This window comes from Podarcis tiliguerta, assembly GCF_965153285.1.
Source record: "Podarcis tiliguerta genome assembly, chromosome: 8".
Classification (NCBI taxonomy): domain Eukaryota; kingdom Metazoa; phylum Chordata; class Lepidosauria; order Squamata; family Lacertidae; genus Podarcis; species Podarcis tiliguerta.
In genome coordinates this window covers 1,684,634-1,712,418 of record NC_139541.1, presented here as the reverse complement: position 1 = coordinate 1,712,418, position 27,785 = coordinate 1,684,634, and the positions used below count along the sequence as shown (strand labels likewise).

Sequence of the window (27,785 nt, the reverse complement as noted above, 5' to 3'; positions counted from 1 at the left end):
CACCGCTCTATTCTGATCAAGGGAAGTAACAGCACCGCTCTATTCTGCCTTGGTCGGACCACACCTGGAATACTACTGTGTCCAGTTCTGGGCACCACAGTTTGAGATGGATGTTGACAAACATGTGCAGAGGAAGGTCTGGAAACCAAGCCTTATGAGGAACGGTTAAAGGAGCTTGGTATGCTGAGCCCGAAAAAGAGGAGACTGAGAGGAGAGATGAGAGCCATCTTCAAATATCTCAAGGGCTGTCACATGGAGGAGGGAGCAAGCTTGTTTTCTCCTGCTCTGGAGGGTAGGACTCAAACCAAGAAAGAAGATTCCAACTAAACATCAGGAAGAACTTTCTGACAGTAGGAGCTGTTCAACAGTGGGACCGTCTCAAGAGGTTGGAGGTTCTTAAGCCAAGGTTAGGCGGCCACCAGTCAGGGATTCTCTGGCTGTGATTCCCACATTGCAGGGGGTGTCCCTTCCAACTCTACAATTCTAGGATTTTAGGATGCTGGACTAGATGGGCCAGTGCCTGATCCAACAGGCTCTTCTTATGTTCTTGACTAAGCTGAGTCTTGAGACACCAAGACCGTAGGGGAGCCTGTGGCCCTGCGGATGCTGTTGGACTCCCATCATCCTCTGCCACCATGGCCAGCAGACGGGGATGGTGGGAGATGTAGTCCAGCAACACCTGAAAGGCCACACTTTCCCCATTCTGACTTAGAGGAATATGGATGTTATCTAGGCTGCAACAACCTGGAAATCCCAGTGGAAGGTTTGTCCAGTGCATGGAGAAGGGTGTGCATATAGAACAAGAGTGGGGAAAGGCAGGCTGGGATCTGCTTTTGTAGAGCTGAGTGACTGGCAAGGATTTCTCCCTCCCAATTGTTTAACAGTGGCAGCAACTGGAGGAGGGAAAACCTCCTTCACTCCCTGAGGTTGCTAAGAAAGAATGCTTGGGTGAAAAAAATGAGTGGCTTTTTCATGAAAGAAATTGTGAGTTTGATCCTGGTACTGAATAAAAATTCCTGAGCTGAACATGTGTTCAGAGGAACCCAGTTCCTTTACTGTTATTTCAATTTCTTACCCATCTTTCACCACAAGGCCAGAGAGCAGGTTATAACAATACAAAAATGTAGTAAGTCAATTTAAACCATTTGAAATCAGAAGAGCAGGGCAGAAAGTTTCATCTTCAGCATGCACCTCTGTGGGGATGGAGTTCCAAAAGTTCCAAAAGTGCCCCAGAGAATGCCCTCTTCCAAGCTAGCATTCCTGATGTTAGCATTTCACTCCTCCCCATACTTCTCCTTCACCCCATACTTCGGGGGGGGGGGCAGAATTCTATCAAGAAACACCCAATAAGGTCTGTATGGGTGGAGGTGCTCTTTCAGAAATTTGGGGCCTAAAGGCTAGCATATGTCCACCCAGCTGAGCCTTGAGGTTCTGGGTAAAAACCAAGGAGACCCTGAAAGCCAGAAGCCCAGCCACCTTTGGTTTATATCATAGCCTCCAATGATAGGATTCCATAAAGTTACCATAAAAGCAGCACTGAAACAGAAAAGCTCTCTGGCAGCTCTCCTGGGGCTCTCCAGAGATGGATGCTTCATGGAACCACCCACAGCAAGTGGGCTCTGAGATGTGCCAAGCCCAGTCTCTTCCTGTGTCCTGACGGGAGGGCCCCTCTCAGCAACCCTTTCATTGGGCAATCCTGATGACTTGTCCTCACGATGGTATTGGGGTGCTAGACATGATTCCCCTTTCCCAGTAAAATTACCTGAGTACATGACTTTATTGGGGCAATTATACACAATCCCACTTTCAACTGCACCTGCAGAAGTTTCGGGATGGACCTACTGCTTCTTTTCCACTCAGTCCATGTCCTGTAACTTTCTGCTGAAATTCTGTCCCTTTTCATGCCTCAGGTGTCCCAGTTTTTTTGCCCCGCCTCTGTTCTGCTACAGCGCAGGAGCCCCCCCCCCCCAATGTGGCAATAAGGGGGATAACATGGGGGGGAGCAGAATGATGTGTGGGTGGGTCCAATGCAGAAGACACACCAATAAACCTGAATGGAGGGGCCCACGCAGCAATGAACACATGGCATGCGCAGGTTGCTTCAAGGTGTAGCTGCAAGACACAACATGCACCAGTGGAGTTCCATCCCTGGGTGAGCCTTACCTTTTCTCAAGGAACTTGTCAAGGCTGCTGAGATAACCGTCTGGCTCTGGAGAAAGGAGCTGGATGCAAAGGTGGAGGAGAAATGTGTCATTTTAGCAGACGAGGACAGAGCAGTGCTGCACAACTACTAAACAGGGCTGGTGTTGGCACCTGGCATTCTGGGGCAGCTGCCAAGGACCCAGTAGGGACACACACATGACATGTGGCAGCAGCAGGATCTCAATGCTGCCCGTGCAGGCCACCATTTTTGCCCCGGAGCAATGCTACATCAAAAGCATTGCAGATAATTAAAACGGCAGGCAGATTGCATCGTAAAAAGCAGTACTGTGTCCACTGCTGCCACCAGGGGGCTCCATCAACATAGGAGGGGGGGGTCCACCAGAGGGAATTTACTGTGTTTTTCGCTCTATAAGACGCACCAGACCACAAGATGCACCTAGTTTTTGGAGGAGGAAAACAAGAAAAAAAATATTCTGAATCTCAGAAGCCAGAACACCAAGAGGGGTCGCTGCGCAGCGAAAGCAGCAATCCCTCTTGCTGTTCTGGCTTTTGGGATAGCTGTGCAGCCTGCATTTGCGCCATAAGACGCACACACATTTCCCCTTTTTAGGAGGGAAAAAGTGAGTCTTACAGAGCAAAAAATACGGCAACTACCTCTCCCTTTAAATTGAGAATTGGCCCGGCCACACAACCCATGGGCTGTGCGTTATTCTCCCTGCCTTCAGCTTTGCAGTCTCTCTTTGTGCATTTCTATGGGGCGTAGTCTGCATCAGACATCCGGCCTGCTGCCCTTGACAGTGTCCAGGGACCTTGTGGGGTGCTACCTCTCTGAAATCACACTGGTAAGGAAGATGGGCTACTGAACCAAACTAAGCCAACTCTATGCCATTACATTCCAAACCTCTAGTCCACAGAGTGTTACCTACTGTGTAAAGGTCCTCAGAGCCCGGATCTGAATTGCTCATCTGCAGGAGGTCTCCAAGAGACACAAGGTCATCAGTGTCTTCATCCATGTCTGAGTCCAGAGCCAGTCTCCTTGGGTCACCTGAAAGCTCATCTGGCGAGGCTGAGATGCTGGAGGATGTCATCGGGAAATGGGCAGGGGTGGGAAAAGAGGAATGCTCTGGGCCTGGGTCTTCCTCTTGGTCTGAATCATAGGGCAGCCTCACTGGGTCCCCAGCAAGCTCACTGGAGGATGTCGAGGCACTGCTTCTAAGGTAGGTGGCAGGTGGTGTGGCCAATGGATGGCTAGGAGAGGGTAAGAAAGGAGACTCCAGCTCTAAGGCCCTCTGGGTGCTTGTCTGGGTTTGGCCCTCAAGCGGGGCTCCTTCCAGCTGCTCACTGGCCATGTGAAAGGCACTGGCCATGGGGAGCACTGGACCAACTCTCTCTGCCTCCTGAAGAGTTGCATTCTTTGGCTGCAGGATCACAGGCTCTTCTAGGAACTGTGGGTGGTCTCCAGCGAGGGAAGAGGCCTTGGCTGTGGACTCCATCATGTGCAGCTCAGCAGGCTCTTGGGTGATATCAGGCATCTCCTCCAAGCTTTGGTACTCAGATGCGGGGTCTGGGGCAGGGCTCAAGGGCGGCAGTTCGTCATTGTACAGGAATCCAATCCGGGGTGGGGACCAGTCTGGAGGGAACATGGTGTCCTCTTGATCTTCCTCCAGCGGAGAGTCTGGGTTGCCCCACAGGCTGGAGCTGTGGCTGCTGTGGGATGTCTCTTCCAGGGGGTGTGCAGGGGGAAACAAATCAGGGAGGCCGTGCTGATACAAAGAGAGGCCTTGCTGCCCCTCTTTGTTGCTGCAGCTGCTGCCAGGCCCCTTCTTCTGTCCCTGGCTGGGAGCTCCCAAGAAGCCCGTGTCTCTCTTGGACAAAAAGCGGGCTGCTGATGACCTGCATTTCTGGGACCTTTTTTGCATCTGCCGCAAAGCGGCCTGGGGCTCTGCTGAAGACAGGGAGAAAGCGAGAGAGAGAGAGAAAGAGAGAGAGAGAGAGAGAGAGGAGTTAATGCTCTGGCAACTAGCATGCTACAATGCCACAGGGGAACAAACACACAAAAGGCGCAATGGGCAGGGAGGACTGAGCACAGAACTCAACTTTCTAAGAATTTTGCGTTTATTTTGGTGTGTGTGTATGTGTGTTTAGAATCTGGCCCTTAAGGCTGCAAATATATAACTGAAAGTGCCTGGACAGTGTCAGATAAGAAATCAGAAGCCACCGGAGGAGTGGATGTGGCCAAAGGGCAGGACTTCTGTGCCCTGCTAAGGTCCTTGCCCCTGCACAAGGCAAGGCTCTGGTACACGTTGGGTTAATGCTGACACAGGACCTTGAGGGGTTTGCATAAACCCAGGATGCAAACAGACCCCACCTGTTACTGAAGGTCTCAAAGAACCTTCCTAAAGACTAGAAACAGAACTGTAGAGATGCAAGAGACCCCAGGGGTCATCTAGTCCAGCCCTTTGCAATGCAGGAATCGCAGCTGAAGAATCCCTGACAGACGGCCAATCAAACTGTTAAAAAACTTCCAAGGAAGGAGAGTTCACCACCTTCAGAGGAAGCCTGATTCACAGTCAAACAGCTCTTAGCGTCAGAAAGCTCTTCCTAATGTTTAGCTGGAATATTCAGCGCTCCTGAGTCAAGATCCATCCCCTTAACTAAGTTGTTTCGGCTTCAGACCTATACACATTTGTACTGATGGAGGCCAGTTTTAAGAAGTTTCAGAAATCCTACTATATTGTTCCACTAGACTGGTGCTTCTAAGGGCAGGCGCATCTTTTGAGAGAAGGGGCTTTCTGACCTGTGAACAATACAACTTTCATTTAGTGAAAAACTCCTGGGATTCAGTAACATTTTCAAGGGGAAAGCGCCCTCTGCTGACTCCTCCTGCAGGCCAAGAAGATAGGCGTTTCGCTTGGTGTTGCCTCCCTCCTCCGCCATGCAGACATTTACTTCGCAAACCAGACTGGTGGGCTTATTCTGCAACATGTGCTTGATGCAATAACAGTGCATGACTGGTGGATTCATCCTGAACTGTCCACCCATATCACTCCACTCCATTCTGCCAGCCTTCCCCAATCCTATTGCATTATTACCAACGGGGGGGGGGGGGTTGCACTGACTGGAAACAAATAATAATAATAATAAATTTTTATTTATACCCCACCCTCCCCAGCCAAGACCGGGCTCAGGGCAGCTAACAACCAATAATAAAAACAAGTTGATTAAAATACAATTTTAAAAAGATTAAAATGCAACATTAAAACATTAGGATGCAGCCTCTTCACAGGAGGTGAAAGGAAAAAGAAAAAGAGGGAGGGAATCAAATTGGCTCCAAGCCAAAGGCCAGGCAAAACAACTCTGTCTTACAGGCCCTGCGGAAAGAAATCAGATCCTGCAGGGCCCTGGTCTCAAGAGACAGAGCGTTCCACCAGGCCGGAGCCAGTGTTGAGAAGGCCCTGGCTCTGGTTGAGGCTAATCTAACTTCCTTAGGGCCCAAGACCTCTAGGGTGTTGCTATATATGGATGTTAAGTTCCTCTGGGGGGCATATCAGGAGAGGCGGTCCCGTAGGTACGAGGGTCCTAGGCCGTGAAGGGCTTTAAAGGTCAAAATCAAAACCTTAAATCTGACCCTATACTCCACCGGGAGCCAGTGCAGCTTGAAAAGCACTGGGTGAATATGCTCCCATGGCAGAGACCCCGTGAGGAGCCTCGCTGCAGCATTCTGCACCCGCTGGAGTTTCTGGGACAGCTTCAAGGGCAGCCCCGCGTAGAGCGAATTACAGTAGTCAAGCCTGGAGATGACCGTTGCATGGATCACTGTGGCCAAGGTTGGGCTGGGAAAGGTAAGGAACCAACTGCTTGATGCGGCGAAGGTGGAAAAATATCGCTATGTCTGCCCCCAAAACTTGAACATTGGATGGCATATAATTGTCCCAATACCATCTTGAGCACAAATAATTGTATTGTGAATGGACAATATAAAGGACATTTGAACAGGGGCCCACTGTTGACCACATCAAAACAGCTGCACTACCAGTTTCACATGCTTTAAATATCACCATTCTGTAGGCTGCGTTCCAAGAGGATGTGGTTTAGCATACAAAGTGCTTGAGATTACAAATTTTACCACTGTAATCCTCAAATCTATGGGTAAGGAACTGCAGGCCCCCAGCATGGACAGCTCTAAAAGGAGATTAGGCAAACGCTGCAGGGAGGTAAATCTCTCAAAGGGCACCAAGATCAGGAGAGCCCTGATGCCCCAGGTCCTGCTGGCAGGCTTCTCACAGGCATCTGGTTGTCCAGTGTGGGAAGCAGAAGGGAAGGTAAGACAGGCCTTTGGTCTGGTCCAGCAGGGCTTTTCTTATGTCCTAAAATAAATACTACCCTCCATATTATGGGTGGGGGCTGAGAATGAAAGACGAGCAAGGTGAAGACCCCCAGGATTAGGGGCAGTTGGTGCAGTCAAGGATAACGGAGTGAGCGCCTCCCCCCCCCCCCCAGCTTGCTCAGAATGTCTTAGGAAAGGAGAAGGACCTGCTTGTCCTTCCCATCCAAAGTACAACCAGAGGCTGCTCAGACGAAGGCTTTATCTGTGGTGGGACTCACAGCTTCATGGCTCTTCAACACATTTAATTTAATTTTACTTACATCTCACATTTGCCTGTAAGGAGCTCAAGGTGGCAGACACGGCTTTCCCCCTCCTCATCTGTATTCTCACAACAAACCTGTGAGGTAGGTCAGGCTAAGAGACAGTGGCTGTCCCAGGGTCACTCAGCTGAGTGGCGATTTGAACCCTGGTCTCCCAGCTCCTAGTCCAACAGTATAACCACTACATCACCCTGGCCTTACATTATGCATCAAAACTTTCCCTTTCAACAGAGCCTGGGACTGCCAAACTGGATATGGATCTTTTTCTGCTGGCTGGATTTATTTTTAAAGCCAATGCAAAACACTTTTTGAATTGTTGGGGCATTACATTTTGAGAAAGAAATTGAGTTACGCCTGCATTTATCAGGCGTATGATTCACTCCTCCCTTTCAACTATCTCCATGGGATCACAACCCACAGCAGAGATTGGATGGCCATTTGCCATGGATGCTTTAGCTGAGATCCTACAAAAAAGCAAGAACATTGCAATAAATAGCAAGTGCTAAATACACATTCATGAGCCACTTGGTGGTGATAGCATAAACCTCTGCAGAAATTCTGTGAAAGCAAATCTGGAAGCAACCCCAGAATGAGGAGCTGACGTGGATTGGATGGTTTCATAAGACAGTGTTTCCTAGCTGGCCTGTTGGGGGGAACCCTTGATCCACCAAGCCTAGTCTGACTGAGGGGCCAGAGCACTGAAGAACCACTCAGGTGAACTCACCTGCCACCAACCATTTATGAGAATCCCTAAACCCTCCTTCATCACACTGACAGCAAAAGCATTGTTGTGCTTTTAGCATTGCCTCTGGAAAAGCAAAGGGTATCCATTAATTGTCCTGGTGTAAGGTCCAGCAAAGCAGAGCTGTCTTCGAAGCAGGACCTTAGGGGATTGCCCTGCCAGAAGCAATCCCTTTGCACTGCCAAAGTCACTGGTGACATTTTGGATCAAGGGTGGGAAGAAGGCAGATCAAAATATAATGGTGGATCTCTGAATGATTTGCAGCAGATCAACATGACTCAGGGGCAATGAAAAAGAAATCCAACTTAAATCAGGCTGCTGAAATGTAGAGAGCTAATGGGGGGGGGGGAGGACTGTGTGAGCTCAGTTCATTCCCAGTCCTGAAGACCTACCTCTCAGCTCAGAGGCTCCCTGCTCTTTCATTCAAACTGGGTGCCTTTTGCACCTGGTTCTCATTGATAAATCTCAGGGCTCTAGCAAAAAGTGAAGCATAGATTCAACAAGCCTTACATCTTGCCCACCCCTGTTTTAAAATATTACCTTTGATATAGGAGAGGGATTTGCCACCTTTGGCTTCACCAGCTCTTGAGCGCCTGCGGCCGTCTTGCTGTAGGACAAAAGGGACATCCGTTCAAGGTGTGTCATTATCCAAAGGAAGCCTCTCTGCAGCAACTTCATCAGCGCTTTCTGTGGCTTTGCACTACTGTCTTGTGTGTGCAGTTTGGCTCTCTGTGCCGGGGACAAAACTGATAGGACCCAATTCATGCTTACAGAGATCTCATGGCAATGCAGGATGCTTGGGAATTAGAATTTGTACTGGGACATTTGTGGCACGATGTACAGCGGTACCTCTAGTTACGAACTTAATTCGTTCCAGAGGTCCATTCTTAACCTGAAACTGTTCTTAACTAGAGGCGTACTTTCACAAATGCGGCCTCTAGCTGCTGCTGCGCCACCGACACACAATTTCCGTTCTCATCCTGGGGCAAAGTTCTCAACTCGAGGTAACTCTTCTAGGTTAGAGGAGTTTGTAACCTGAGGCATTTGTAACTCGAGGTATCTACCAGCCGAGGATGACCAAGGGTCACCTAGGGAAAGAGCAGCCTGAACCCTTCTAGGCAACCGCAACAGCTGCAGGGAGTTTGCTTTCTCCTCCCCACACTCTCCAGAAAGAACTCTGCTGCGACTATTCGTTGCTGTTGCCACGTAGCTGCAGAGAGCTGGGGAAGGGAAATGACGGGCTCCTATCACAAGCCGAAGAAGGACTGGCTCCTATCGCAAGCTGCTGGGTAGCCCCTTCACCTCCATCACAGCAAGACCACCAGCAAGTAAAGAACATTGAGGTTCCAGCAGGATGGACCCTCTGCATCCTAGCATTGCCAAACGGATCCCTCCCCCTCTACCATTTCTCTACATGGAAAGCTGCCTTCCACAGGGTTGGATCCTTGGTCCATCTACTCAGTAACAAGCTTGGTATTGTCCACACTGACTGGCAGAGGTTTTCTAGCATTATAAACAAGGATGATTCCCAGCCCTACCTGCAGATACTAAGGGCTGAAGCTGGGACCGTCTGCCACTGAGCAGTGCCTCTTCCCTCTTGCTTCCAAGAGGCATTGGGCAAGACGGTCTTCTGCCCTCTCAGAGTCTAAGCCTAAGGGCAGGGCATGTGCCTTTCGGACACTCTAAAAATAATACTTATTTGCACATAAATCTATTTGGACTGGCAACAAAGGCAACAGTACACACCAGCCCCAGGAGTCAATCCATGAGCACACTCCTCCCTCCCAAGCCCCAAATTCTAGCTTCACGTTTGGCCAGGGATTACTCACCCTCTTGTGTGGTGCTTCCTGGGAGCCATCAGTGAGCATCAAGGGAACAGAAGAAAGAGGCGGCATGGAGAAGGGCCGGCCGATTTTCAGATTCTTGGACTTCCGGAGCTGCTGGTACTCCTCCAGCCTGGACTGGAATGTAAAGCTGAAGAGGCCTGCTTTGGGCCTCCTTGAAGATGACAAGGGGATCTGGTACCACCGAAGGTCCTGCCAGGGGTTAAACAGCTCCATGCTGTAGGATGGCTGTTTTGGGTGGGGAAGTGAAGTGACTCTGACGGCGTCCTCCTGGGAAGGTGGGTTAGGGCACATCTGCTCTGATGCATCCCTGGATGTCCCCTGCGGGTCACTGGATGAAGAGGAGCCTCCAGGGCTTTGCTTCCCTGCCTTCTTCATGGCTAACTCTGATGTCTCCTCCAGCTTGTTCTGCCTGCTCTCTGGAGTTTCTTAAAGGAATGAGTTCAGCAGCTGGGGAAAGCAGCCTTATCTCCTGCTTTCTGGAAGGCCTCCAGCCACCTGGAGTGAGGGAAAGGGAGGCAAACAATATTTATCTTCTTGCTACAAAGAATAAATCCCACCCCACCCCCAATTTGGTGGCTTATTGCACTCATCATCTGTCTGGTGCTTAAGCTACTTTATTTTATTTATTAAAGCATTTTTTGCCACTCATTAACAATACTATTGATTGGGATAACTTGGTGAATGACTTATTGAAACCCTTTTGGTATGCAGAGCAAGCAGTGTTTAAACTAGTGAAACCTTGGTTAGAGAAGAGACATTGCCTGTCACAATCACGCAGAGATAAATGCTTGCAGAGAAGAAAATAGTAAAGTTGTTTATTGCAGGAAATACATAACTGAAACTAGAACTAGAAACTTCTATCCAGCTAGTCCAGAGAAGAACAAGAAAGCCACGCTTGCTCCTTTGTTCTCTCATAGAAGAGTTAAAGATGACCTCTCATCTTGAAGTCTGAGATAGAAGTCTGAGGAGGAAGTGGTAAACAGGATGCAACCCCAGACATGTCAGTCTAAGCAAGAAGGAGCTAGAGAAGTCAGCTGATGGGTGAAAGGGGCAGGGATAGTATGGGAATGTGGGTGCCTGCCCTCTCTCGTCTTAACTCCTCCAAGCTGAGTTGCACCCAAACTCCCAAGACGCCAGATGAATCCCAGGAGCAACAGCCAGCATGGCCAGGGGTCGGGGCGATGAGAACGGCAGTCCAGCCAATCTGAAGGCCTATAGGCTTCCCCACCCCAATGTGGGCGTCTTGTTTTATTCTTGTACCTACAGCACAAATAAAAGTTTTCGCTCTTGTGAATCACTCAGGAAGACAGAATAGACTATTCCTCATTGCAGGCATCTCCAGAGGTCATTTTATTGCTCATTCATGCTGCTTTGTGCTCATGATGCTATTGGGACAGTCATACGTGATCCCACTTTCAATACTATTTGTGTCTGCAAAGTTTGGGAGCGGTCATCCTGCTTGTTTCCAATCAGTGCATGTCCTTTAACTTTCTGCTAAAATCCCTTAACTTTTCATAACCCAAATGTTGGGGGTGGGCTGTCCCACTTATGTTGCACTATAGCCTCTCTCAGGAGCAGCACTAAGGAAACATTGCAGAATAAATCCATCACTAATGTACTGTGATCATGTCAGCAAGAACATGCTGCGGAATACACCTCAATGGAGAATACACCTCAGTCTGGAGGGGCTGAGGACTCTAACTCCAGGATCCTGCATTGCAGGGGTTGGACTAGCTAACCCTCCTTCCCACTCTACCATTATATGATTCTGTGACAGTTGCATTACAGGAAGCAGCAGCACACAAGGACTTTCAGAACACACTGCGGCAGAACGCCAGTCTGGAGGGGGCCTGCTTCTCACTCATGTGCATTAGACTTGAATGACCAGAATACAGTGGCAGCAGGGCTGAAAACCTCCACCACCTCATTGCAAAGCCTTCCATCAAAAAATGATCATGGCAATGCGAGAAGAAAAAAAGTTACCATAGGGCGGTTATTTTACCGCACACGGCCTCCGCTTTTTGAAAGTTGAGTCTGTGAGTCTTATCTACACGCAAAGAGCAGCAACAATTGCTTGTTGCTCTTAAAAAGTCCCAAGGTCTTTCACTCTGCACCACTGTAGGACTTTGTACTGACAGCTTAAAATGTGGCTCCAGCATCTCTCAGCAAGGTCAGAGCCCAAAATGCTGTTCCAAAGCATTCATTTCTGGGGTCCTTGAGAATCCACCCACCACTGGAGCCAGGCAGTGACAGATCAGGCGAGTTCGCAAATTTTTAAAGATTTATTAAGGAACAAATATGTGAAAACAGAGGACTTTCAGATGATAACTTGCTGGTGTAGGACTAGAACAGTGGTTACAAAACTTTTTTGAGCCATCATGCCCTTAGTTCAATAAACTCATCCCCAGTGCCCCCGCCACCCTGTTCTAGAACAAGCATTTACACAACCCACCAAGGAAGGTAACACAATAGAATTCAAACCAGTAGCAATTAATTGCACATTTGTTCAAACTATTCAGTTTAATTAAGTTGACAAAACGGATGAACTTGATCCACAGATACCAGTTTTTCAAAGTCTGATGGTCCTTTACCCTCCAGCACCCGCCCACCGTCCCCCTTGCCTCTTAGCTCCCCCAAGGTAAACCCTCCAGGGGGCACTACCACTCATTTTGGGAACCACTGGAAGAGAACAACATGTGTGTGTTGATATTTTATGTGTGTGATATATCATGCTCTGAGTAACTATAGGTAGGAAGAGGGTTACTATAGGGGCTAACTCAGAATCGTGGCTAAAAGCAGTGGCATCTAGCACAAAGCAGCAGCAGCAGGAAGAGGAGGAGGTGGTGCTGGTACTCAGAGGCCACAGCATGCAAGATCCAGTATCTTTGTACCTTTTCTGCACCTCACCAAGTACTTTGATATTACAAGCAGGCAGGTCGTTGCCAATGCATCGCAACCCTGGAAGGCAGCGGGCATTCAAGGATGAGGCCACCTTGCGATAGCGGCGTTTTGCTTTGCCGCAGCTTGACCGCGGGAAGTGCACCGCCTTGGGAAGCAGGTGTGGGAGAGGAAGGTTGATCCCAGCGAAGGATGCAAGAAGGAAGACCTCGAAAAAGAGGGGAGGAAAAGGACCCCGAGAACTGGGAAGGGGCTGCACTCGGAGGAAGGCTGCACCCCGCTCTCTACCTGCGAAAAACTCCTCCGGCCGCTTCTGCCGCCGCCCAACTCCCACCTGCTTCGGCCCGATTCAAAAATCAGCCCGAACGCTCCATCCCTCGGTCGCCCGGGGCGCCAGGCGCAGCCAAGGACAGCCAATCAGCAAGCGGGGATCCCAGGCCAGCCACGTGGTCGCCTCGAGGGCTCGGGAGGGAGAAGAGGTCCTTTCAGCCCGATCCTAAGCTCACAGGCACCCCACCCCTCCGGAATGCGGGGAACGGTGGTTTAAGGGTACTGCGCATTGCAGCCCCTGAGGGGCAGACTATGGTTCCCAGGATTCTTTCTGTTGCAGGGAGGGGTGCTTTAAATTGCCTGGAGCGGATTCATGAGATGCGGCTCCAAGATGCAACCTCCACCTGCTAAAATACTGGCTAAAAAACTGGGCCACACTTTCAGAATAAAAATGTGCTTTGCGCTGCACCAATTTTTTTTAATAATTGATAATAAGTACACTGGAATACAAAAAGAAAAAAAACTTATAGCAGTGCTTGGTTTATAACAGTGGTTCCCAATTAGTTAATTACTGAGGACCCCCTATTTTACAAAAGCCAAGCCACGGATCCCCCACTTTTGAAAATTTTGATAACTCTAAGGTAGTTTACCTCTACAAAGCAAATTTTTTTGAACAAATCAGTGGGGTAGCCCATAATAAGCAAAGGATTTTGTTGTTGTTTAGTCGTGTCCGACTCTTCGTGACCCCCTGGACCAGAGCACGCCAGGCACTCCTGTCTTCCACTGCCTCCCGCAGTTTGGTCAGGCTCATGTTTGTAGCTTCGAGAACACTGCCCCACCATCTCGTCCTCTGTCGTCCCCTTCTCCTTGCGCCCTCCATCTTTCCCAACATGAGGGGCTTTTCCAGGGAGTCTTCTCTTCTCATGAGGTGGCCAAAGTCTTGGAGCCTCAGCTTCAGGATCTGTCCTTCCAGTGAGCGCTCGGGGCTGATTTCCTTCAGAATGGAGAGGTTTGATCTTCTTGCAGTCCATGGGACTCTCAAGAGTCTCCTCCAGCACCAGAATTCAAAAGCATCCATTCTTCGGCAATCAGCCTTCTTTATGGTCCAGCCCTCACTTCCATACATCACTACTGGGAAAACCATGGCTTTAACTATACGGACCTTTGTTGGCAAGGTGATATCTCTGCTTTTTAGGATGCTGTCTAGGTTTGTCATCGCCTTTCTCCCAAGGATTTTAGGTTTACTAAAAAAAACAGACTAGGGATGAGTGTTCTATGGTTTTCAACGCTGTGATATATCAGCAGCTAAACATCGTTATTGGGTGGTTTTGATTTTGTATTTTGTGGTTTTGTATTTTGATTTTGTTCTGTGAACCACCCTGAAAACTCCGGATATAGGGCAGTATATAAATTCAATAAATCAATCATTAATAATAATAATCTGATATATCACAATGCCTGATGTTGAAGATTGGGTGTGAGGATGAGGTAAGGAGCAGTTACGGAGATCGCACAGGTGGGGTGCCTGCTGATCAGGCGTGGAGATGAGGGAATCACAGAATCTGAGAGTTGGAAGGGACCCGAGGGTCATCTAGTCCAACATCCCCCCACAATGCAGGAAGCAGCAGCCGCAGAGATTGGGGGGGGAGGAAAGGAAGCGGCATCACCTCCACTGCATGGTTTGAGTGGGAGGGGGTGGGGGTGCATCAAGTCGCAGTCCGTGGGGCATCCAGTGGAGATGCACGTCCTTCTGTGGCTGCTTTCTTGCTGAGTGAGAAAAGCAAGCATCATGCCTTTGTTGGTTAAGGGATTGGATGTTGTTAGAGAATAAAGACCTTTTAGATCTGGAAGGATTTGGCAACAGATTCAGATGGCACGCATATCTTTGGTATGATAAAGTAAAAGTTCATAAAGGATTTGGAAACCACATACAGTGGTGCCTCGGATTGCGAACAGGACCCATTCCGGAGTCCCATTTTCAACATGAGCAGAATGCAACCCGCGTCTCCAAGTCCGCAGGTCGCGATTCACCGCTTCTGCGCATGCGTGTGACGTCATTTTGCGCGTCTGTGCATGCGCGAGTGGCGAAACCCCGAAGTAACCCTTTCCAGTACTTCCTGGGTCACCGTGGGACGCAACCTGAAAATGCTCAACCTGAAGCAAACATAACATGAGGTATGACTTTCTTTCGAAAGTCATTGTATGAGGTGTGGGACAGATATAAAAATCTATTACAACGCAAGACACCATGATGGCTTTCGCCTCTTGAGGCAATGAGCGTAAAAAAGATAAACATGGGTAAAAATTGGGCCACCTATGAGCAATTAGTAACAGAGATGGAGAACCAATGGAAGCTTAAACCATATGAAGATGTAAAAGGTTTGGTGAATGATTGGTTGCATTATCGTCAAGTCAACAAAATGTTTAAAGAGGATAAAAAGAAAAAATGGATTTGGATATACAAAATCAAATTTGAATTGGAGTTATTAAATAATAGATTTAAAATATTATCTAAAATGTACAAATTATTATTGGAATGACATCTGAAATGAGGAAGTTCAATTGGTTATGATTCATTGGGCTAAAGATGTTGGTCACAATATACAAATAGATTGGGCGAAACTGTGGAAAGAGGGAATAAAATTTACTGCTTGCAGTGCACTGAAAGAAAATATTATGAACATGATGTACAACACTAGTGAAATTAGCTGAAATGTATAAAACAGACAATAAATGTTAGAAATGTAAAGAAAAGGACAAAAATGTTGGAAATGTAAAGAAAAGGACAAAAATGTTGGAAATGTAAAGAAAAGTAACAAAATGCACAATTAGAAAAGATTTTAGAAAACCACCGGTCAAGGTTGAAGGAAGTCCTAGGCTGTGATAGCCAAAAAATTTGAAATGATGTTTAAAAGGATGATATGCTGGAAAATATGGGTAAAAACCAATAAAAAATTAAACATAAGAGAAAAGCTGCTCTGCCTCAGTGCCAGGGGAAGGTGGTGCCACAGTGCCTTGAAGTGATATTCTCCATCAGTGCGAAGGGAAGGCAGAGACTCGCAACCGGCTGCCCTGCTCTCCCTCGCATGAGGAGTGATCTGTTGCTATGTACTGCCGGGTCAAAATCGTTATTGCAGTGTGATTTCAAAACCCATATACTGAAAAATTACACAGCACTAAAACAGACCATACAATTTGTGATATAACCCTGCAAAAATGACAAACAAACAAAAATAGTTGGGGGGGGGGGAGGCAAGGGATGGGGCTGCAGAGCCCCTGGGTGCATTCCATGGGAGTCCCCGAACCCCTAATTGGGAACCACTGATGTATAACATAGAACACGACTGCTTCATAATATGATCATGATCATGGGACATTCAGAAATTATAAAACAATGCAGCTACACAAGAACATGAATCATTCATGAAATAGAATTATAAATGAGCCTCTGACATACGTATCTTAAGTATGTATACAAACTCATTTATTTTAAATAATTTGCATAAAGGCACAGGATTTTTTCCAACAGGCAAATCCATAAAAACCCACAAAATGACACAAGCCTTGAAAAACATGTAACGACACATCAAAGGACAGGGATGGCCTAATTTCTGTCATCTATGCTCTAGTAGCCTCTGGGTTAGATTACTGCAATGCGTTTTACATTGGGCTACCTCTGAAGACAGCTGGGAAACTTCAGCTGGTGCAGAATTTGGGGCCCCGGTTGCTCACTGGGGCAAGACGGTTTGAGCAGACAACACGGATCCAACTGCAGTGGCTGCCAATTAGTTTCCGAGCCCAATTCAAAGTGCTGTTTTTTGTCCCAATAAAGTGTTAAACAGCAGTACCTCAAGGGTCATCTTTCCCCTACGAAGCTACCTGGACTCTGCAACCATCATCTGAGGCCCTCCTTCGTGCACCTCCTCCATGAGAGCCAGAGAATTGCAACATGAGAGTGAGCCTTTCCTGGAGGGGCAAAAACATTTCTCTTCTCCCAGGCCTTTGGCAAATTAAACAATCTTTGGCCTTTTTAACTGTGGGTTTGGAGTTATTGTTTTTGTTTGTCATTATGTTATGTTTGTGTTTTTATACTGTAAAACACCCTGTGATCTTCAGATGAAGGGCGGTATAGAAATTTAATGAACAACAACAACAAATCATTGCTAATGCAGTAGTTGCCGCTTTTCTCCTTAAGTGCCCATCAAAAAGAAGCATCTTAACTAGCCACCTATATAGAGTTGGGCCCAGGAGAGCACACCAGGTATCTGATACTGAGGATGGGCCTCCAGGAGGGCCTCAGTTGCTGATCTTAGAGTAAGGGCAGGTTGATATGGAAGGGTTTTTTGCAGCAAATATAATGGAATTATTGGTCCTAGAAAGCTTGACTGGTTCCCTCACTTGTTCTTTCATCAGATGGTAAAGAGGGTTTTTAAAATTCAAGCTGTGGGTTAAACAGAGCCTAGGACTTGCCGATCAGAAGGTCGGCGGTTCGAATCCCCATGATGGGGTGAGCTCCCGTTGCTCGGTCCCTGCTCCTGCCCACCTAGCAGTTCGAAAGCACGTCAAAGTGCAAGTAGATGAATAGGTACCGCTCCGGCGGTAAGGTAAACGGTGTTTCCGTGCGCTGCTCTGGTTCGCCAGAAGTGGCTTAGTCATGCTGGCCACATGACCCGGAAGCTGTATGCTGGCTCCCTCGGCCTATAGAGCGAGATGAGCGCTGCAACCCCAAGGTCGGCCACGACTGGACCTAATGGTCAGGGGTCCCTTTACCTTTACCTTTTTGTTTGTTTTACCAAATAAATAATTTCCTACCTAATGTATTTGCTTTATTTGTTGAACCTTTCTTCATCTTATATTACTTTGATGTCATTTCATTGCATTTTCTAATGTTTTACTTGCAAGTTGTCCTGAATAGCAGTGAGCACATCGGATTTTGAGAGAGTGCTGTGGATGCCAGTCACAAAGTGGGTGCCAGGAGTGGAGTGCTGCATAACACAAAATGGCTGCCACATCTTAAAGAGCAGAGAAATTGGTGCACAAAATGTTGCAGGCATGCCCCTGCATCAGCCACCCTCACCAGTGAGAGAGAAAGGGAACTACACTGGCCACCATCCCACTTCACTTGCTCTGAAAGAGAAGCCCTGTGCACCTCACCTTTGTTCAGAAGAGAAAGTGGGCATCCACGCCTGTCACCCACTGCAAAGTGGACATGTTTGGAGTGGTGAGAGTTCAATGTAACAAGAACTGAGCAGGAAGAGCAAAAGTCTTTCATACACTTTGGATTTACTGAGACCTTTCACAGGTGCTGTAAGAGATACTGGTAGGTACACTGCTGCCCACAGGCACCATGCTGGGGACCCTAAGAAGGCTGGCATATATAATCCTTTTTTTAAAAAAAATATTTTTATTGAGTTTCTCTTAAGAAAGAAAAAAAAGAAAAAGATCCAAAAGAAAAAGAAAAAACAAAACAAATCAACAGATTAATAAGCAATATCCGTACATAACACAGGAATGACATTCATTACCGTTTTTGTCCTTTTCCTTAAAACATTATATTTTTAAATATTTAAACCTTTTCCCTACACCTCCCTTGACCTCCTACCCTTCCGTTTTCGGGTTTCTTAATAAGAAGTTCTTTCTTTTTTCTGCAGCTATTAATTGTTACTGGTTTGCGCGTCGTAAGACTTATATCAGACCTGCTATAGTTTTTAAGTCTCTGTAGTTACCTTCAATGTATACCATAAATTTGTTCCAATCATTAACAAACTTTGTATTTTTTTTGGTTTCTAATTTTTTGTGTCATTTTTGCTGACTCAACATACTCATATAATTTTGCTTGCCAATCTCTGATCGTTGGGATATTTGGGCTTTTCCATTTTTGTGCAATTAATATTCTAGCAGCAGCCGTAGCATATTGGAAAAACGTCTTATCTTCTTTTTTTATTTCGTCCCCAATTATTCCTAGTAAGAGGGCCTCTGGCTTTTTAGGGAAGGTGTATTTAAGTATTTTTTTTAACTCATTATAAATAAGTTCCCAAAATTTCTTCATTGTTTCACAGGTCCACCACATATGGTAGAAATTACCTTCTTTAATTTTACACTTCCAGCAAGCCTTGTTTCCTGTTTTGTATATTTTTCCTAGTTTTGCCGGTGTGATGTACCACCTATACATCATCTTTTCCAAATTTTCTCTAAGTAAAACACATGCCGTGAATTTCATTCCACTAGTCCATATATAATCCTGAATTGCAGCAATTATCTAACTGACATGGTGAGATTCTAGGTGTTTCCTCTTATATTCAGCCCAGGCATAGAGGGGAAATATATTTTTAAAAAGAAATACAAAAACAGTCAACAAGAGGGGCAGCCACAGCATGTTTGGAAATAGGCCAGAAATCTGGTGCGAGGCCAGTAAAGGCGCTCACACGCCACGCGGATACAGAGGCATCCAAACCACGCAGGCATCTGTAAGAAAAGAACACAAAATGAGAAAAAAGATAAAATCCTGGAAAAAATAAAGGAAGGAGAGAAAAAAATGAGAGTGAAACCAAAGTCGCAAGAGATTCTGAAAGAGATAAAGTTATACCAAGTACAATACATGAAATTGATGAATGAGGAAATAGAATGGAAGATGAGACAGATGAGACAAAAGACATTTGAATCGGCAAATAAGTGTGGGAAACTTCTGGCATGGCAATTGAAAAAAAGACAAAAACTTAACACAGTTACGAATTTGGAAGTGGAAGGAAAGAATATACAGAATCCAGTGGAAATTAGATAGTGCTTTCAGAGGTATTTCAAACAACTGTATACACAGGAGAAGCAGAAAGAAATGGACATTGATAGATTTTTAGAAGTTAATGGACTACAAAAAATCTCCCAGGAAAATAAGTTAATGTTGAACCTTAAAATTACAGAGCAGGAAGTAGAAGGGGCCATACAGAATATGCAATTGGGTAAATCTCCAGGACCGGATGGACTGACTTCAAGATATTACAGATCTTTGAAAGAATGGTTAATACAACCTTTAAAGGAAGTCTGCAATGAAATATTGGAGGGGAAAAGGGCACCAGAGTCGTGGAAAGAGACCTATATTACACTTATACCAAAAACAGAGACTGATAAGACACAACTTAAGAACTACCGCCCCATATCACTGCTTAATGTGGATTACAAAATTTTTGCAGATATTTTGACTAAAAAAGTATTAGTAGAGGTAATTCATAAAGATCAAGCGGGCTTTCTCCCTGGCAGACACTTGTCTGACAATACGAGGAACATAATTAATATTATTGAAAAACTACAGGTGAAGATAAATACTAAAGCAGTTTTGATATTTGTGGATGTGGAGAAAGCCTTTGACAACATTTCTTGGAGTTTTATGAAAAAGAATTTACAGGGGATGGGGGTGGGTGAAGGTTTTGGAAATGGTATAGGTGCAATTTATGCAGAACAGAAGGCCAAACTAATTGTGAATAATGTGGTGACGGAAGAATTTAAGATTGAGAAAGGAACGCGACAAGGGTGCCCAATCTCTCCACTGCTCTTTATATCGGTCCTGGAGGTTTTGCTAAATATGATAAGAAGGGACCAATTGGTTAAAGGGATACAAGTTGGGGCTAAACAGTACAAATTGAAAGCATTTGCTGATGACTTGGTATTAACTTTACAGGAGCCAGAATCTAGTACTAAAAGAGCATTGGAATTAATTCAAGATTTTGGCCAGGTAGCAGGCTTTAAGTTAAACAAAATGAAAACTAAGGTTTTGGAGAAAAATTTAACTGCGATGGAGAGAGACAAGTTTCAGAAGGAGACAGGACTAACATTGGCTAGGAAAGTGAAATATTTGGGGGTTAATATGACTTCTAAGAATGTGAACTTATTTAAAGATAATTATGAAAAATGCTGGTCTGAAGTGAAAAAGGATTTAGAAATATGGTCAAATCTGAAATTATCACTGCTAGGCCGAATTGCTGTTATAAAGATGAATGTATTGCCAAGGATGCTGTTTTTGTTCCAAACATTGCAAATTGTGGGTAAAATGGACTGTTTCAAGAAGTGGCAGAGAGATATCTCTAAATTTGTTTGGCAGGGCAAGAAACCTCGAATAAAATTTAAGATATTAACAGATGCTAAAGAAAGAGGTGAATTTGCCCTGCCAGACCTTAAACTCTATTATGAATCAGCCGCATTTTGCTGGCTGAAAGAATGGATGCTTCTTGAAAACACTGATGTTTTGGATCTGGAAGGTTTTAACAATGTATTTTGCTGGCATGCATACTTGTGGTATGACAAGGTCAAGGTTCATAGGACCTTTAAGAATCACATTATCAGGAAAGCATTGTTTAATGTTTGGATAAGGTATAAGGATTTGCTGGAAAACAAAACCCCAAGATGGTTGTCACCAATGGAAGCGAAAGCATTGAAAAAACTCAATATGGAGGCCAAATGGCCGAAGTATTGGGAAATTCTGGAGCAAGAGGGAGACAGGCTAAAACTGCAGAGTTTTGAAAAATTGAAAAACAGAGTGCGAGATTGGCTCCATTATTATCAAATAATGGAGGCATATAAATTGGACAAAAAAATAGGCTTCCAGGTGGAAAAATCAAAACTAGAAAGATCCCAAAGTTAAGAACTTGTCAAGAATGTATAACTTGCTGTTGAAATGGAATACTCAAGATGAAACGGTGAAATCTGCTATGATTAAATGGGCACAAGATGTTGGACATAACATTATGATGGCTGACTGGGAACAGTTATGGACCACAGGTATGAAGTTTACGGCATGTAATGCCTTAAAGAAGAATTTAATGAAAATGATTTACAGGTGGTACATAACACCAGTCAAGCTGGCAAAAACCTATCACTTGCCCGATAACAAATGTTGGAAATGTAAAGAGACGGAAGGTACCTTCTTTCACCTTTGGTGGACGTGCCCAAGGATTAAGACCTTCTGGGAAATGATATATAATGAAATGAAAAAGGTATTTAAATATACCTTCCTGAAGAAACCAGAGGCCTTTCTCCTGGACATGGTCGGCCAATTGGTGTTAAAGAAAGATAGAACTTTTTTTATGTACGCCACAACAGCAGCAAGAATACTCATCGCAAAGTATTGGAAGACACACGATCTACCCACCCGGGAAGAATGGCAGATGAAGCTGATGGACTATATGGAGATGGCGGAAATGACTGGCAGAATCCGAGACCAGGGAGAAGAGTCGATGGAAGAAGATTGGAAAAAATTTAAAGTATATTTACAGAAATATTGCAAAATTAATGAATGTTAGAAGAATATTGGAATGAAGTTACATGGTTTTAGCAGAAGTGTTATTAAGAATTATAGAAATACTAATTGTTAATGCCCTAAAGTGGAAAATTTAAAGTTAAACTGTGTTAGGATAAATTATAGAACAAAAATTGAGAAAGAGGGAAAGGATTTGTTGAACCAGCTAATTTGAACTAGAATACGAAAAAGGGAGGAAGCGAGGAAGTCGAGGAAACAAGCATATGAAAGATAAAGAAATGAAATTTGGATGTGTTTTTAAATGTTTTAGTTTTTTCTTGTTTTGTGGTATTGTTTTTTCTTTTTCTTTTTGATGTATTGTCTGTTAAATTTTTATTGTTTCTTATTTTCTTTTTTATTCTTTTTCTTTTTGTAACGATTAAGCATTTAATAAATATCATTTAAAAAAAACAAAACGCAGGCATTTCTGATGTGTTGCCCCACTTGCCCCATGGAAGGAAGGGGGACACTGAAGCAGAGGCAGAAGCCCAAGGCCAGAGTCCGGGAGCAGCTGCCCTGCCTGGGGCGGAGGGAAGGGAGAAGAGAGGGAGGCTGGCTGGGTTTACCTCCGCCCAGCGCAGGACGGGGAACTTCCTCACATGGCATGTGGGGCTCAAGGAAAGATGCGTCTTTGGTGTGAGCCGAGGGGTGCCATGTTTCAAAAAGTAAAAACCTGGACCCCCCCCCCAAAAAAAAGTTGTTGTGGAGCTTTTTTAAGGAAAACCCTAACATTGTTGAGCTCTGCTTCTTCTCTATACAAAAACGCCACAAAACACCGCGATTTCTCGATTGATTTGTCTGAGATCCCGGACGTCAACGCCGCCCTTGACATCGCTGCTTTTTGTCCGGGAAAGTCCGGACGCACGGCAGCCCTATGTGAGCCTGTCAGAAATGAAGGCGTGTCAGGCCTCGGGCTGTGATCTCCTCACACGTGTCGGCCTCCCCTCCCGTCTGAGCTGCTGGGCATTTTGTTCGGGAGAGCAGCTGGAGCTTCCCGGGAGGCGGGCCGCGCTCTGCTACGGCCGGGCTGACCACTCCCAAGGAAGGGCCTCTGGCTGCAAGATGGCGCCTCCCGCCCGGCCATTCTCGCGAGGGCGGAGCTGCCCTGGGCCCGCCCACAGGGCGTCGCGACCAATGGGGGCTTTGTTTTATTTTTAACACCGGAACTAGGTGGGCGGGCGTCTTCTTAGGGCAGGAAGCGGAAGAGATCCTGTGGGGAGGCTGCCTCTCTGCGCCTCTCTCTCGCTCGGCTCTGAGGGTTGCCATGGCGTCAAGGTTACTGCGGGTGTGCGGGGCCCTGCGAGGCCTCAGCGCGGGCCGGAGTCCCCTGGGCCGGGGGCCGCTGCGCCTGACGGGGGCCGTCCGCTCCATGGGCGCCGGAGGTGAGCGGCGGGCGGAGGCGGCGCGGGGGGACCTGGCTGGGGTCTCTGGGCCGCGACTGAGGGCAGGGGCCGCCCTGGCCTGGCCGCCTTGGTCTCCCCGGGCGAGGCGGGAAGATGCGAGGGGAATGCGGGCCGCGTTGAAGGGACGTGGCAGGAGAGCAGAAGCAGGGGCAACCCTCACTCTTCTCCAGGGTCGCCTCCTGCCAAGGGACCCAGGGACTTTTAGCTTGCCGTTTTATATTGCTTCCGTTTTCAGTTTCCTAAAAGTAGTAGAGTAGAAGAGAAAGTCCCAGGTCTCCGTTTTTAATTTTGGGGGGATTTGCCGGACTGCACAAAAACCTCAAAACATGGCTCAGTCCAGAACGGAGATATTTCAAAACTAAAAATACCAATCTCTTCAGAACGTCATAGGCTTTAATATGATTTGGCAGATAAAGTTAAGTTACAAAATTTATACTTTAAAAAATGATTTAAAAATCAATATGGTTAAAAATCCACCCCCCCCTCCAAATGTATTAATATTTCAAAGAGCTTCCTGCAAAATTTCAACTTGGGATCTCAAAACAGATATAGGGCCTTCTCTTATACTACCTTTAGGAAACAGAAACGGAAAGCAATTTAAAATGGTATGGTAAAAGTCATTGGATCACTTGGCATGGACTGGACAAAGTGGTGAATGCCAGGGGCACAGATGCCAAGAGGCTCACTGGTAGTAAAACAAATATTTTCTGTCTTCCCTGACATAGGGAAGACTCTTTCATCCCCAACAGTTCACTGTTGTTCTCTATCCTAGGTATTCCCACTGATGAAGAACAGGCTACAGGAATGGAGAGGAAAACCATGAAAGCTTTAGAGAAGGGGCTGGTGAGTAAAAACAAGCAAGGGAAATGACCTTTATTGATAAAACTATGTTGTGATTGTGCTCCTTTAGTATAAATGGTAAAAAACTGGTAACTTCCCCCAGAACACTGGCACTTTTACAGTGGTACCTTGGTTTACGAACTTAATCTGTTCCGGAAGTCCATTCTTAAACCGAAGTGTTCTTTAACCAAAGTGTGCTTTCCCATAGCAGCGGGGGACTCAGTTTACAAATGGAACACACTCAACAGGAAGCGGAACATGTTCTGCTTCCACGGCAAAGGTCACAAACCAAAACACCTACTTCCGGGTTTGCAGTGTTCTTAATCCAAGTTGTTCATAAACTAAGTTGTTCTTAAACCAAGATACCACTGTAATTGGATCACTTAGAATACTTTAGACTTAAAAATGAATTTATTAGGTAGCAGCAACAGCCTGTCCCACTAAACATTTTCTCTCTTTATTCAGTATTCAGCTAAATGGAAATCAATTGAGTAGATCCCCCACAATAATTTACTGATGCTCGTTTTTAGTTTTTTCACTTTTGTATCTGATTTTTTATTATTTTACTGTATTGTTATACAATGTTGTAAACCACTGCAATATATTTTTATGATACAGCAGTATAGAACATTTTATAAATAAGTAACATTCTGGTGCTTCCATCAAATGAGAGATGGAGACTGGTTTTTATCTGCTTCATAGTACAGTGCTTGAACTGAATCTGAGAAACTGTCAGGTTTGCTGGGCTGGGTGTGGTTGAGTTCATATCTTGGCTTGGAAATCAGGTATTTTAGTGACAAAATTATACAAATAGAATAACTGGCTGGAGCAGGGGAATGTCTAGGGCATTCAGCTGCAAGCTGATTTGCTGCCACAAACCTCAGGGGTGGGAAAGGCAAATAGTTACTGGGAACATGTGCAGTAATTTTTTTTGGTTTCTAAAGTGGTCTTCAACTCTCCTGCTGCTTGTAGGATCCTTACAACATGCTACCACCCAAACGATATGCTGGAACAAAGGAAGACCCCAACATAGTCCCTTCAATTACAGACAAGAGGCTTGTGGGCTGTATCTGTAAGTCTCTCTTAAATACAGAAATAGCTTCTGGCTCAGTGCTGTTTGTTCACATCATTTCAAGGGAACTTTCTTGTGCAGTCACTTATCTGTATGTGAAATCAGTGTTGCCGGGGGGGGGGGGGGGAGCATCTCATTTGTGTTGAACTTCCTTTGAGTAGGCGGGAAGAATATGGCTGAAGATGTGACATGTTTGAGTTGGAACATCTGCAAAATTTGTGAAGGCAAATTGTTGGCTTGCCTGCAGATGCAGCTGAACTCTTAGACATGATCAGTGTAACAAGCCTCATAAATGGCCTCTGCCTAAAGTAGTTTCTTTAATAGCTTGAGTGGCTATTAAATTCACTCTTGGTGATTTGGTTTATTAATCAACTTTTTCTTTGTGCTTGCTTTTTTATTGAATCAACTTGTATTGCCTAGATGCAACCCCCTGTCATCATTCCTATGTACATTTTGCCAATGTGTCTGCAGTATCTTGCCTAATCTACTTTATCCCACACATTGCAGGTGAAGAGGACAACAGCACTGTGATTTGGTTCTGGCTACACAAGGGAAATCCCCAGCGCTGCCCCTCCTGTGGAGCCCATTACAAGTTGGTTAGCTACCAATTGCCCTGATTTGGCTTCAAAGCTTTGCTGAGCTCTCCATTTATGATTTCTGGATACAGGGCTGAGCTACGTAGCTGTTTATGTCACGATGTATCACATTCCTTGAAACCTAATAAAGTCTTTGACTCATTGTGTGAATGAATTCTCTCTTTATGGTCTAACCCAGCTGCTAAAACTAGCTGTGTGTGCCTTGGAGCTTTTTTTCTTTACTGTAGCTGCTCTTGTGCTGGAGCATAAGAGGGTGGTGGTATTCCTCCATCCTTTTTTTGAGTGAGGTACAGTTCTTCTGGGAGGAAAGTGGGTGTCACTTCTCTTGAAAGGGCAGCTGTACAAATCTACCAGCGACCTTAGTTCTTTTATCTCTAGATACGTGAGCTTTCTAATTTTTAGCATTCTAAAGCTGAACAGACACTACTTACAACCAGTTTGATAACACACTAATAGCAAGTAGATAAATAGGTACCACTGTGGCGGGAAATTAAACAACGTTTCCATGTGCTCTGGCTTGTCAGTGTCCCGTTGCACTAGAAGCGGTTTAGTCCTGCTGGCCACATGACCCAGAAAGCTGTCTATGGACAAACACTGGCTTCTTCGGCCTGAAAGCGAGATGAGCACCATGCCCCGTAGTTGCCTTTAACTGGACTTAAACATCCAGGGGTCCTTTACCTTTACTTTTACCTTACAGACCAATTTAGCCTAGCCTCCAGGAACCAGGAGGAGAAAATGTGGTAGCTAACTGATCCAAGGCTGGGAAGCAAGCAAAACTTGGTGGGAAAGTGACCCATGGCTTCAAGGGAACAGATTAGTTGGAAGAGTCATTGCTGATGCTGCTTGAAAGAGCAACTTAGCTTTGCGTGGGTAGATGGTTGCACTTTGGCATCCAGCAATATATCTTAAGCTCAAGCCATTTCCCCATCTCTCTTGCTTCAGAGAACATTCTCCAAAATTATGACATACTTAAGCAGTCCCTATGGAAGATTGAAAACATTCTTCATTAAGATTGGGTTCTTGGCCAAGCATGTGGAAACTTGCTGTTGGTCACATTAACAGTCCAAGCCATCTTTGTCTTGTAGGGATTGTTCAAACCCCAGTCCTGCATCAAGATTCCTACAGTATTCAGCTGGGCTGTTCCAGGAAGGCCACATTACCACCCCTACAAGAGAGAGGTTCCCATGGCTCATGCATGTCTCGGAGAAGCCCCCCTCCCATTACTTATGAAGAAATCTTAAGCTGTTCAGTAATCTTTCTAAAGCTCCATGAAAATACAGGTTCCTTTCCTTCAAGCAACCCTCCCTCTTTGTGTCTTCATTAGAATTCTTCCAGAACCACAAAAGCAGGGGATGTATCTTGTCTAGCACAATTTTCCTCATTTGTTCTTAGTTTCCTTTTCCCAGTAAAGGGTTTTTAGGCATTTTTGCCCATGTGAACATCTCCGTCTGCCACAATATAATCTCTGCAGCTTGGTTTGAAACTGCATATAGCCTATCACAGCTGTAAGAGATTCTGGCTCCCCAGCATGTTTTCCACATACAGTAGCCTATGAAGCTGCTGACAAGTATGAACCCCTTTTAATAATAATTTATAATAATAATAATTTATTATTTGTACCCCGCCCATCTGGCTGCGTTTCCCCAGCCACTCTGGGCGGCTTCCACAGAAAACAAAAATACACTAAAATATCACACGTTAAAAAGTTCCCTGAACAGGGCTGCCTTAAGATGTCTTCTGAATGTTAGGTAGTTGTTTATCACTTTGACATCTGATGGGAGGGCGTTCCACAAGGCGGACGCCACTATCGAGAAGGCCCTCTGCCTGGTTCCCTGTAGCTTTGCTTCTCGCAATGAGGGAACCGCCAGAAGGCCCTCGGCGCTGGACCTCAGCGTCTGGGCAGAACGATGGGGGTGGAGACGCTCCTTCAGGTATACTGGGCCGAGGCCGTTTAGGGCTTTAAAGGTCAACACCAGCACTTTGAATTGTGCTCGGAAACATACTGGGAAACGTACTTTTAA

At 45.7% G+C, this 27,785-nt stretch overlaps 3 protein-coding genes across 8 annotated transcripts in view; 1 reads left to right on the top strand and 2 right to left on the bottom strand.

The window, feature by feature from the left end:
* The window catches only part of FAM178B (family with sequence similarity 178 member B), a 173,604-nt gene extending 160,995 nt beyond the window's left edge, over positions 1-12,609 (bottom strand). For 3 of the 6 annotated variants that reach the window (XM_083456602.1, XM_083456604.1, XM_083456606.1), the window contains exons 1-5: positions 12,586-12,609; positions 9,382-9,894; positions 8,093-8,159; positions 3,090-4,105; positions 2,164-2,222 (exon numbers count right to left, since the gene is read on the bottom strand). In XM_083456602.1, the coding sequence (XP_083312728.1) occupies positions 2,164-2,222; positions 3,090-4,105; positions 8,093-8,159; positions 9,382-9,774 (1,535 nt within the window). In that variant the 5' untranslated portion in view covers positions 9,775-9,894; positions 12,586-12,609. Of the gene's footprint in view, positions 1-2,163; positions 2,223-3,089; positions 4,106-8,092; positions 8,160-9,381; positions 9,918-12,585 lie in introns of those variants that run through there. The other 3 variants (XR_014515032.1, XM_083456605.1, XM_083456603.1) reach the window with 2 other exon arrangements.
* Positions 1-27,785, bottom strand: part of ANKRD39 (ankyrin repeat domain 39) — a 320,177-nt gene that overhangs the window by 269,859 nt on the left and 22,533 nt on the right. Inside the window, exon 2 of the mRNA XM_083456657.1 lies at positions 20,188-20,348. The gene's annotated coding sequence lies outside the window, so the exon portion shown is untranslated. The remainder of the gene's footprint in view (positions 1-20,187; positions 20,349-27,785) is intronic.
* Positions 23,026-25,906, top strand: COX5B (cytochrome c oxidase subunit 5B). The gene is made up of 4 exons (XM_083456663.1): positions 23,026-23,235; positions 24,029-24,099; positions 25,069-25,168; positions 25,676-25,906. The coding sequence occupies exons 1-4, from the start codon at positions 23,118-23,120 to the stop codon at positions 25,783-25,785; spliced, it is 399 nt and encodes a 132-aa protein (XP_083312789.1). The 5' UTR covers positions 23,026-23,117; the 3' UTR covers positions 25,786-25,906.

Coding starts and splice junctions, on each gene's coding strand:
- COX5B (XM_083456663.1), top strand. CDS start 23,118: ATGGCGTCAAGGTTACTGCGGGTGTGCGGGGCCCTGCGAGGCCTCAGC. Junction 24,100..25,068: donor AAGCTTTAGAGAAGGGGCTG/GTGAGTAAAAAC, acceptor TGCTGCTTGTAG/GATCCTTACAACATGCTACC. Junction 25,169..25,675: donor GAGGCTTGTGGGCTGTATCT/GTAAGTCTCTCT, acceptor CACACATTGCAG/GTGAAGAGGACAACAGCACT.